Source organism: Mastomys coucha, unplaced genomic scaffold, assembly GCF_008632895.1.
Source record: "Mastomys coucha isolate ucsf_1 unplaced genomic scaffold, UCSF_Mcou_1 pScaffold13, whole genome shotgun sequence".
Lineage (NCBI taxonomy): Eukaryota > Metazoa > Chordata > Mammalia > Rodentia > Muridae > Mastomys > Mastomys coucha.
In genome coordinates this window covers 32060134-32071265 of record NW_022196895.1, presented here as the reverse complement: position 1 = coordinate 32071265, position 11132 = coordinate 32060134, and the positions used below count along the sequence as shown (strand labels likewise).

At 50.2% G+C, this 11132-nt stretch overlaps 1 protein-coding gene across 2 annotated transcripts in view; it reads left to right on the top strand.

Annotated features, from left to right (window-relative positions):
• Nrg2 (neuregulin 2) overlaps positions 1-11132 on the top strand; it is a 185336-nt gene that overhangs the window by 139277 nt on the left and 34927 nt on the right. For both annotated transcript variants that reach the window (XM_031365380.1, XM_031365381.1), the window contains exon 2: positions 10583-10754. In XM_031365380.1, the coding sequence (XP_031221240.1) occupies positions 10583-10754 (172 nt within the window). The remainder of the gene's footprint in view (positions 1-10582; positions 10755-11132) is intronic.

Here is an 11132-nt window from a genome sequence, read left to right as displayed (position 1 = left end):
GGGGGTGTTCAGAGAGGAGCAGTAAGTCCCTGTCATCACCAGGAGCTTGGAGCATGACTGTGGCAGTCAGGTATGAACAGAAATTGTGGACACTGATAGAGAAGGGCAGCCAGAGGCCCTGAGCCTGCACCAACAGGCAGTAAGTAGTTCCTGGGAAAATGGAAGTCATTATGGTTGAATGGCCTGGCCAGAAACCAAACTAAGGATCCAGAGTCCAGCCAGATCTAGTACCATAGTGGGAAGTTTTCTGGTTCGAGAAAGTCCCTTGTGCAGGAAATGTTTAAATAGGAACCTGATTCAAAGCATGAACAAGGAGCTTGGTAGGAAGGTGTGCCCTTGGAGCTAGGAAGACTGATCAGTCAGTAAAGTCGTGAAGGGGACACTCTTGGGCCTGGCTCTAACTTGACTAGTCTGCCTCTACCCCTTGCAAGGAAGAAGGCCATGCATCCACACAAAAAGGCAGCTGTGATGGTTCACACTTGTAACCCTAGCATTGAAAAGATGATGACAGGAGGGTCCCTGGAGCTTGCTGGACAGTTATTCCTACCAAACTGGTAAGCTCCAGGGCCTCAAAAAATAAACAAACAAATAAAAACACCCGAGGACAGAAATTGAGGAAGATGCCTGACATTGACCTCTGGCCTCCACACTCATATGCACATGTGTGTGTGTGTGTGTGTGTGTGTGTGCACGCACGCACATGAACATGAACATGTTACATATACATACAATACACATATGTATTACAAAGAAATGCAAACTTCTTAGTCTCGCCATTGATTTATTGAATCAGCGGTGTGTGTGTTAGCTAGTTCTATAGTGGATTAAGAGTTGTGCTCCAGTTTGGGAGCCACGGTTTCAGCTCCACGTCCCACCCTCTACAAAGCAGAGCCCTATTGGGACCAGAAAGAGCAGTCTTTCGTTAAGGCCCCTGATTTCATCATTTACTCTACTGTTGCAGAGCAAAGGCCTGTTTGGGCTGAAGGATGAGCTGGAGAGGAGTACTGGGTGGGAAACAGTGCTGGGATTAAGCACGGGGGGCCCCACCCTGCCCAGAGTACTTGAAGCCATCTCTATCTGGGCCCTGCGAGGAGCCCATCAGTTACAGCCCAGCCTTACATCACTGATTCGTTTGTCCAGCCCATGCGCAAGTGAGCGCTGCCTCTGGCCACATACCTAGAACACCATGAAACCCTATTACATCCGCTCCCTCAAGCCTCCCAAGTCTAGAAGATAAGAATCTAGCATGCTCCATGCTAAGAAGCCCCAAGAAGGGCAGAGGAAAGGTTCAGGGTGTCTGACTGGAGCAAAGGCTGCTCATGGCCGGGTGGATTAGTGAAGGCAGAAACATCTGAGATTTTAAGGGTTCGAGAAGAGCTGCCAGGTACTAAGATAAGTTCTAGGTCCTGTTAGAAGTTCCTGACGTTTATCATCTCTACTCTTAGAGGTGAATGGGATGGCCCCTGTCTCTCAGACAAGGAAATGAAGGCTCAGAGAGGTTAAGTAACTACTGGTTACACAAGACACTGGCCAGAGCCAGCATGCACACCAAGGCCTGTTTGGCACCAGCTGGATGGTGGATCCTGCCATTCTGTTTCCTGTGTGGAGAATGGTGTATGGACAGACACAGGACAGACTGCGCATGTTAGTGACTTGTTTTGCCTGGAACATGAGATTCCTGAAATGAAATGTTAAGGGAAAAGAGAAAGTGGATATGCAGGAAAAATATAAACTAACAAGAAAGTATCCCCTGAGGGACCCAGCTGCCATCAGAGGAAGGCCAGAGCCTCATTTCTGAGGTTTCTGAGGAAGTCAGCAAGGCGGGTAGAGATAAGTGTGCCAGGGTGCCTGGCCCACACAGTGTCCTTGGGTAGTGGGTCCCTGCTGGCGTCCTGTCCTGGGGTAGGGGACCATGTGGACTATCTCAGGCCCTGTAGACAATGGGCGAGGGTAACAAAAGCAAGAGGGCTGGTGCAAGTTGAATGAACTTGAACTTTGGGGAAAGGCAAGAAGAGAGACACAGGTTGTCACAAATGCCAAGGTTGTCGAAAGGGCATCCAGTGGGAGGGAAGGAGCTGGAGATGTACGCTCTCCACTTGTCATGTCTGAGCTAGTGCCTGAAGTCATTTGCTTCCAGCCCGTTTAACCACACTAGCCTGGACCACATCACAGTTTCCCAGCCTTGCCCCATCCCCAGTACTTAACAAAAGTCTGTATGTGTCATAGAGACTGGTGAGCCGTGGATGTGGCCTCCTGGTGTGAGGCCTACAGAGACCTTTCCCTGAAGCCCACACACTTCTGTGCTTTCTTTTATCTTAAAAACCCTCAGCATATGGCTGTTTGTTTCAACACAAAGCTACTGATTTACTTAATAATGATCCATGCAGATCCTCCAGAAAGAGGCCCTTGTAGCCTTGCTAGTACCTGCCCCTGCCCACTTCCACTGAGAAGTCAGCAACACGTGGGTGGTCATGTGACCCCTGAACTCCCCAAGGCCCAGACAACTCTCCCTATCCAGACTGAAGAGGCAGAGGTACAGAGCCACCCCAAAGAGCACAAAGACTTTAGGGTCCTTTCCTCTGCCCTCTGAGTTCCCCAAGCCCTAGCCCGTCCCTAGCAGGCAGTTTCCATACTGGCTTCTCCTGGATCAGAGCCTAAGACTTTGTCTAAAGCCCGACCTTCCCTAGCAGGCAGGTTAAACGGGGTTTGGGCAGATGGTAATGGCCTTCCAGGGTTGTCATATCCACTCTGTCCTGTGGCTTCCAGCCACTAAAGAGGTAGGGAGACCAGAAGTCCCTGTACCTCCACAGAGCACCTCTCCTTCTGTTCCCATGAGAGAGAGAGAGAGAGAGAGAGAGAGAGAGAGAGAGAGAGAGAGAGAGAGAGAGAGAGAGAGAGAGAGAGAGAGAGAAGGAAGGGAAAGAGGGAAAGAGGGAGGGAGGGAGGAAGGAAAGAAGGGAGGGAAGGAAGGAGGGAGGGAGGGAGGGAGGGAGGGAGGAAGCATGGTTCACAAATGAGTCACCTGAAGCCCCAGGAGACTAGACAACCTACCTAAGGCCTCCAGTGCAAAACTGGGAGAGTAGGACCTTGGCCTCTGTGACAACCCTGTGGCTCTTTTCCTAGAAGGCTGAGCCAGACCCCCTAGCCCTCATGAACAGCTGAGATGTCCCCAGCTCTGGTTGCCATGCCTCATTTGTGAGGCACTGGGTGTCTGAGAAAGCATTAAAGAGTCTGTGGGCTCTGTGCAGCTGGTGATCTGCTCCAGAGATTTGTGCCATCTTCCCACCCATAGCAGCTCCCCTCCGATGCCCATCTCTGCCACTCACAGACCTGTGGCCCCACCTGAGCTAAGAAGCCCTGCCATGTAAACTGCCTGGCTGCCAGTAAAGCCCTGGGGAGGCCACTGGTGATCTAGGGATGTTGGGCTACTGGCATGGGGCTTGGGGGATGAGTGTAGCACTCAGCTGTCTGAGTGTCTAAGGTTGACACTTCTGGCTAGGCAGGGGCTGGTTTAAGGCAGAATGATCTCAGCTGGCCATTGTGCTCCCCCAAACCCTCCCCAGTGTGGTCGACTCTGCCTCCCGTCTTCAGCAGTGCCCATAGCAACCCCGGCCTTCTGCTCTGCCTTATAGCTGGTGTGCAGGCTTTTACTGGTGCAGGGAGAGTGGCTTGCCTGGAGTCTTTTACCCTTTCCAGCCCCCATGGAAACCCTAAGGAAGAGGTTGAGCAATGAGGATGGGGAGAGGGGGAGGGGGTTGTCTTGTACTGTCTCCCTGACTGGTGCCAGCACAACACAGGCCTGTTGGCTACGAACAGTTGGATAGAAATAGGAAAAGGGCAAAGTAAGCCCAGGTGCCAGGCTGGGCTGCTTGTCTAGGAACACATGGCCCATAATAAAACCAAAACCCAAGTAGGTATTCAATCTTTCTGTGCGGTCAACCTGTAGCTGCCCCCCCACCAGCCCTTCAGCAGGCTATGAGGACACTCAAGTGTCCACCTCACAGAGCAGATCCCGGTTGCCCACTTGAACCAGCTATGTTTTGAGTTTAAGGTTGTTTTGTTTTGTTTTTTTTCCTTTCTCATTTGAACTTGGAGTCTGTAATTAACCTCGAATAGGTCGCAGTCACTTTGTAGGTGGGAGAGGGGTGGGGAGGGGGCCAACCCACAGCTCTGTCAGCAGCAAGGCAGAAGGCGACTTTGATGCCAGGCAGGCTGGCCGCATTGTCTCCAGGTGCTAGCTGCAAAGGGGAGTGCTTAGTCTTAGTCATAAGGGGAGGGTCATTAACCCTTTTAAGAGTCCAGTGTCCCTGCCCTTGGTTCTGGAAGCGGGGAGGTGGGGCCAGGTCTCCCCAACTGGGTTTCCTGGCCGCTGCCTGTCTGTCTCACTCTCAGATCTCTGCGCTCCACACCCACCGCCCACTGCGGAGAGGAATGAGGTCAAGCTGCTGGCAGCAGCACCTCCTGGCCTCCAGGCTGGGATGTGGGGAAGGAGCAGGCTGTTGTTCTGGGTTGCTATCTTTAATGAGGTGCTCTCTGGGGATGGCCTGTCACAAAGATACAGGCCAGATGCTCTGGTTGGCACTGGGTGGTAAAAAGCAGAAGCCACAAGATCCCCCATGGCCCAACGTATACCACAGGAGATGGGTCCTGATGATTTTTGGAATGTATTAGCCGGGGAAAGCTTTGGTTGTAGGCCTTAAGAGACCTTCCTCTTGTCCTTAGAAGGCTTCCAAAGGCTCTCTCTTCACACCCCCCTGTCCCCATCAGGGTACCCTGACCCTGCTGGTGGGAGGGAACAAGAGCTCCTCCAAGCCAAGGAGTGCGGGAACTTCAGTCTAGAAGAAAGAGAGGGGAGTACTGCTCAGTATTCAAGGGCCTTCCTAGACTATCCACTCGCCACTGATGTCAACTGGTAGGGTTGGGGTCGGGGAAGGCTTGAACATTACCCTCTGCTTCTTCTACACACAATTCCTTGTATCCAGTGTCTGTCATTTGTCCCAACTCCTGAGCACTGGGCTTTTGCAAGCCTCCTTTCTTTGAGAGGAGATACACTCATCCCTCAGGGTGTTGTTATTCGTCCACTTGGCCACAAAGCTAACCTGATAAAGTCTACCCCACAGTTTTAATATCAGAACACTGGAGATGACCTGACAGATTCATCCAAACAATGGACTATTAGACATCCATTAAAATGATTTATAGATGAATTGCTTGAGTTGGAAAGAAATGTCTTTCAATGTGTTGACTGAAAAGGGATCTAAGGCATTTTAGAGGAAATGTTTTGGAGGCAGTACTTGAAAATATGAACAGTGGGATTTCTCTCTGAAGATAATTGAATTGATTTTAATGTGTTTTCCTTTTTTCTTATTTGGATTGGGTAATTTTTCTACAGAAAAATTTATTTCTTATGTAACAAAAGAGTGACAGAGGGGACATGCTAAACTCAGGAGGATTGGTCATTCCACGTACTGTCACGTCATGACTGTGAGACCAAAGCCAGAGACCTAGCACACAGCAGATGCTCAGTAGATAACAGGGGCAGGACAGAGATGAATGCTAGCCCATGGGACAGCTTTGGCTCTTGTCTTAAACAGAACCCCCCTCTTTCTTGGGGACTTAGTCCTCTGCTTAGTTCAGCTTTGACCTCAAGACACTCTTAGGACCCAATGTGATGGTCTCCGCGCGCGCCTACACACCAGCATGGCATAAAATAGATAGAGCTCAGAGGGGGTGGTTGCTGTGGCTGGGGGCTGGAGCTAACTCAGTCATGTCTGAAACCCTTTGAGGGCTATTTCTAGGTGCCTGAGGTCTGCTGTGTGAACAACCTCTGAGCCTTGTGCCAAGGGAACGGTATCGGTACTGGATCTGATGTCTGGAAGCCACAAAGGGAGAAGTAGTCTCTGCTCAAATCAAGAAAGAGCTGAAAACACAAATACCAGCGTCAGTCCTTCCCAGTTCTCGGGTCTCTAATGCTTTCCTCTGACACTGTCAGAACAAGTCCAGGGCTATCACAGGGAGGTCCCCAGTCCTTGCCATAGGTTCTAGGCCCAGAAGTGGGGGCTGCAGAGCTTGCCCCAGCACTGTTCCAAGGACCATCTGGCATGCACTCTTCTTTCCTACAATCCGAGCTGCTGTAATAAACCCACCAAAGAACTTTCCAGATGCAGAAAACTAAGCCTAGTGAATATGCCCAGCCTCCCCTTTCAGGAGATTCTTGTGAGGAAATTCCAAAAACTGGAAGAGAAAATTCTGTCAAGAGCAAGACATGGTTCATCCCTCAGGTTCAAGTGTGCTGTTATTCTCATGATGCACTTTAGACCGGTGTTGCCCAATACAAGCATGATCTAGTTCAAATATGTCACTCAGAATTGCCTGGCTGACACATAAGAAGTTGAAACAAGAAAAACGCAAGCCCAATCCAGGCTTCCCATCCTGGCTTTATAGCCCTGTCACCTGGGCCTGCCCTCTTCAGCTTCATAGGCTGTTAAGGCCTGTGAGCTCACAAGCTTGCTGCCTCATGCTTCCTATTGGTCGCTGACTGAAGCTGGGCTCCCCAAGTTCAGAGTGTCCAGCTTACCCCAGTGAATGAACAGTGGTCAGGCATATAGCTGCTTGAATCATTCACTGGAGATGAATTGAGTGAATGAGTGAGTGGATGAATGAATGAATGAATGAATGAATGAATGAATGTGGAGTGAGTGAACTAGGCGGGGTTGTTCAAGAAGTGACTAGTGAGGCATGTGAGTTCCCACGGGATGGAGGGGGACCCTTGAGATCTGAAATAATAGCCCGTGTTTTAACAAAGGTGTAGAGTGGCTTAGGAACTCGGTTCCTTGGACCTTCTGGTCCTGCCTGCTCACTGCCCCTGTCTGGCTCACTCTATGTCCACCGCCACACGTGAAGCCATGGCCACTGACTCACTGTGTACCTCCTTCAGCTGGGACTCAAGTCAAGAAACAAGGCAGTAGAGTCACCATGGCTTCCTTCCACCATGTCACTCCCACCCCTCGGTGGCTGGCTGGAGCCAGGCTGGGAGGAAAGTGGCCTGTGGTGCCAGGGGACAAGACTTCCCTGGTGTCAGAACTGCAGGGAAGTTGGCACACTCCATTAGGAAAAGTGGGCACTTGAGAACACACAGAGAGCTGGATCCCAGTCACAGGATGGCAAAGCACTTAGATTAGCCGGAGGTCAGCACCAGATCAAGGTTAGATGACGTCTACCGGTTAACCTTAGAATGAAGCCAGGTGTGCAGATGTGCTGTGGATGTGGCCAGCACTGGGATGGGTGATGATTGGCACACTCCAGCACATGTGAAAGATACAAAGGAGCCAGGGAACCCACACGACTGGATGGCTTTCCTGGCCCTCTTTCTCAATGTTCAGGCTGTATGCAGACCCCTGCCCAGGTGGTTCCCACTAGCTTCCAGAGTTCAGAACTATGAGGTGTGACAGGGACTCTGGCGCATATGAAAGAGTATGGGGCATGAGGAAAAGAAGGATGATGGGCAGGACTTCTACTTAGAGTCATGAAGTTGCAGAAGGCTCCGCTCTGATGCACGGGCTTCTCTTGGTACAAATGAGGAAGGAAGGGAAGAAGGCAGAGGCAGGCCTGCCACCCGTGCATTTTAAAAGGTAAGAAGCAATAACTGAGGGAAAAGCATTGTAACGGGAGGTTTGTGGCCTTAATATTTTTGGAGCACTCTTGCAAATCCATAAGATGAGCAGTCAGTTGAAAAACAGGCCGCAGACATGAACGAGCAATTCCAAAGGAAGAAACACAGCGGGCCGATACACTTATAAGGGCTGTTCAGCCTCAGCAGCCATCAAATAAATGCAAATTACAACAACAGAGAGACGTTATCTATGGCCTAGCTAATTGATAGAGATTAAAGGCAAGATAATGCTACGGGATGGTGAGGGTGTGGAATAAAACAAGCCCTGTCATTTAGAGGAGGAGTATGGATTGGTGTAGCTTTTCAGTTTGGCAGAACCAAATTACTTTCATGGGTGTCATTACTGAGGAAGGCTGCATAGACTTTGACACAGCAGTTCCACTTTTAGGAAGACTGCCTTAGGAAATAGTTGTGCACAGTGATAATGACCTTTATTAAGTGCCCACTCCGTGCCGGACTCTACGTGCATTATGTCATATGACTCTCACAGGTATCCCGCAAGGTAATGGCTGTCCTTTATCTCCTGTCCTTTACAGAGGAGGAAAACTGAAGCAGAGAAGAATTAGGTCAATGGCCTCAGGACACAGAGGCTAACAAGTGGCCAGACCTAGACTAGAAGTCAGGCAGTCTTGAGTCCCCTGGATGTGTGCAGGAGCCAAGCCATGGATATGGCCCTCAGGGGTTGATTTGTAATGGGAGCGTGGGGAGAGCATGCTAAGTGCCTCCCGACAGTAATAAGTTACATAAATTATGATACGCCCACACAGGAATATTATGCAAGTGTGAAAAGTGATTCTGTAGAAAAATATGTGTATGACTGCCAGGGAAATTTTTTTGTATGCATAAAAGATCTCTAAAAGGATAGCGAAGAAACTGATGGAATTAGTTACCCACTGGCTACTTTGAGAAGCTAGAGCAAGGTTTGTTTTATAAAATATATGCTCTTCTTACATTTGAATCATGTGACTACATTTTATATGAAAATATGTATCTGTGCACATATCCACATGTAAGTTATGATATGGAACTTTATTCCCCAAAGTAAAGGATTCCGAAAAACATGTTTGAAATCCATACTCAGTCAGGCCAGCATGACAGAAGCAAGGACTGCTTCCATCCATGTGGTCCCCACACCAGCCTCATTGTGGAACCCTTTTTCTTAAACATTGATCTGTCTTCATCTCTCAAGACATTTGCAAGTTAGGTTTTGAGAATGGTGGTGGTTGTACTGAACACTGAGGTGAAGGGGTACGTTGTTTCAGTAAAGGAAAGGATCGAGTTACTGCACTGGTCCCATTTGAGAGAGAGAGAGAGAGAGAGAGAAAGAGAGAGAGAGAGAGAGAGAGAGAGAAAGAGAGAGAGAGACTGAATGTGTGTGTTTGGGGGGGGAGTGTGCATCTGTCTGTCTGTCTGCCTGCCCACCTGCCTGCCTGTCTGATTTCCAACTATTGAAATTGTTTGCCTGTGTTTACTCATTGTTTTGCCCTGTTTTAAACTGAACCAAATGACTTCCACAGGTGTCTGTACTTGCTCTCAGCCCAACAAAACACTTTCTGGCACTTTCCTTCTGGTCTTGCCCGTCTTACCTGTGAGAAGGCCTGGGGATAAGTTAGGAAAGAAACTCTGCCTTTAGCAAGCCCCTTCTCCTGCCTTCTTCCGGAGCTGCCTCTACTGTGAGGCTCTGACAGAAAAAGAAAGGCCTGGTGACTTAGTTAGGGCCAGCAGGTTTCCAGACATTCCCTGACCCTGCTGGACCATCCCTTCTACTAATGGAAGGCCTCAGCCCAGGCTCTACGTTCCTCATTGAGAGGCAGGGCTCCAAAAGAAGACACTAGCTTGCCACCTACCCTATGTGCTGCAAATCGAGACACCCAGGCTTTGGCCTCAGCCCTGTGACTGCCTGGCTGTGTGGTCTCAGTTAAGTTTCTGAACCTCTGAGTCAACTCCACCCACACTGGAGTGCGACAAAGAGCTCAGGAATCAAACGAGAGTGTGTGTGGAAATCTGTGTGTTCCAGGAAGGGCCATCTCAAGGCAAATTCTTATGTGACCCAGGAGTGTGTGTGTGTGTGGGGGGGCATATGGAAGTCTAGGATGTGTGGGAACAGCCCGGGGTTTCAGAAAACAGGTAAAAGCTTGAAGCTTAGTATCCCAGCCTGGGCCTATGCCTACCCGTATATCTGCCCTGCGTGACCCTTTGACAGCCACTGCCCTGGCTCACACTCCTTCAGCCTAGGGCTATCTCAGCCTGGCTCACCTCTTCACTTTCCTCCAAATCCCATGTTTTAGCTCGTAACTGCTTGAGCCCTGGTCCCAGGGTTAGGACTGCAACTGCTCCTCTGGGCTCTACCACCCCTAATGTCATGTGCCGTGCTGCAATGACAATGCCAGGTTACAGTGCCCTTGCCAGGCTGACCTTTCTGGGAGTGATAGCTCAGTCTACCATCTTGTCTTCCTGTGTCTTCTAGGCCCAGCATAAGCCTGGAGGGGAGGGGAGGGAAAGGGGAGGGAAGACGGGAGTTAGATCACAAGTACTAAGGTCATGATCTGCATTTGAACCTCATGTCCACTACTGACCCTCAGGGAAGTGACTTCATTCTTCTAAGCCTCCGTTTCCCTGTCTATAAATGGGTTTAAACACTGCAGTGAAGTCATGGAAGTTGTTGTGAAGGTTTTACAAGTGAATGTGAAGCTCTTGGTACCATCCCAAGACCAGAGGAGTGTCCAGAAGTAGCAGGACCTTTTTCCCACTGCAGACTTTCCATGTGGGCTGAGTTGGACTAAAGAAAAATGTCAGGAGAGGTGGCTCCTGGTCTCCCCAGCTCCAGTCTCAAGATGGAGGCTCTTACTGCTCGTGCCTGGCACTGTCCCCGCCACCCCGACACTCACTCACCTACCTTGTACCCTGCAGCCACCCGGCCCAAGCTGAAGAAGATGAAGAGCCAGACAGGAGAGGTGGGTGAGAAGCAGTCGCTGAAGTGTGAGGCAGCGGCGGGGAACCCCCAGCCCTCCTATCGTTGGTTCAAGGACGGCAAGGAGCTCAACCGGAGTCGTGATATCCGCATCAAGTATGGCAATGGCAGGTGAGCTGTACCACCCGCCCTTCCTTCCATCTCCCCAGCTGCTAGACCTAGAAGGGAGGACCAGAGCAGTTGTCCTCAACCCTGAAACCTGCCAGGTCCCCCTCTGTGTATCCCTTCCTTGCCACACCCCAATCCCTGACTGCTGAGTCCCTCGTACCAGGCCTGCCCTGAGATTGCAGGCTATGGACAAGAGTTAAGCAATTCCCAGGGCTGGGAATGTACCTCAGTAGATAAAGTGCTTGCTTAGCATGCACAAAGCCTTGGGTTCAAACCCAGCACCACATAAAACCAGGTGTGGTGCCGCAAGCCTTTGATCTTAGCACTTGGGAGGTGGAGTCAGGTAGATCAGAAATTCAAGGTCATCCTCGGCTGCGTAGC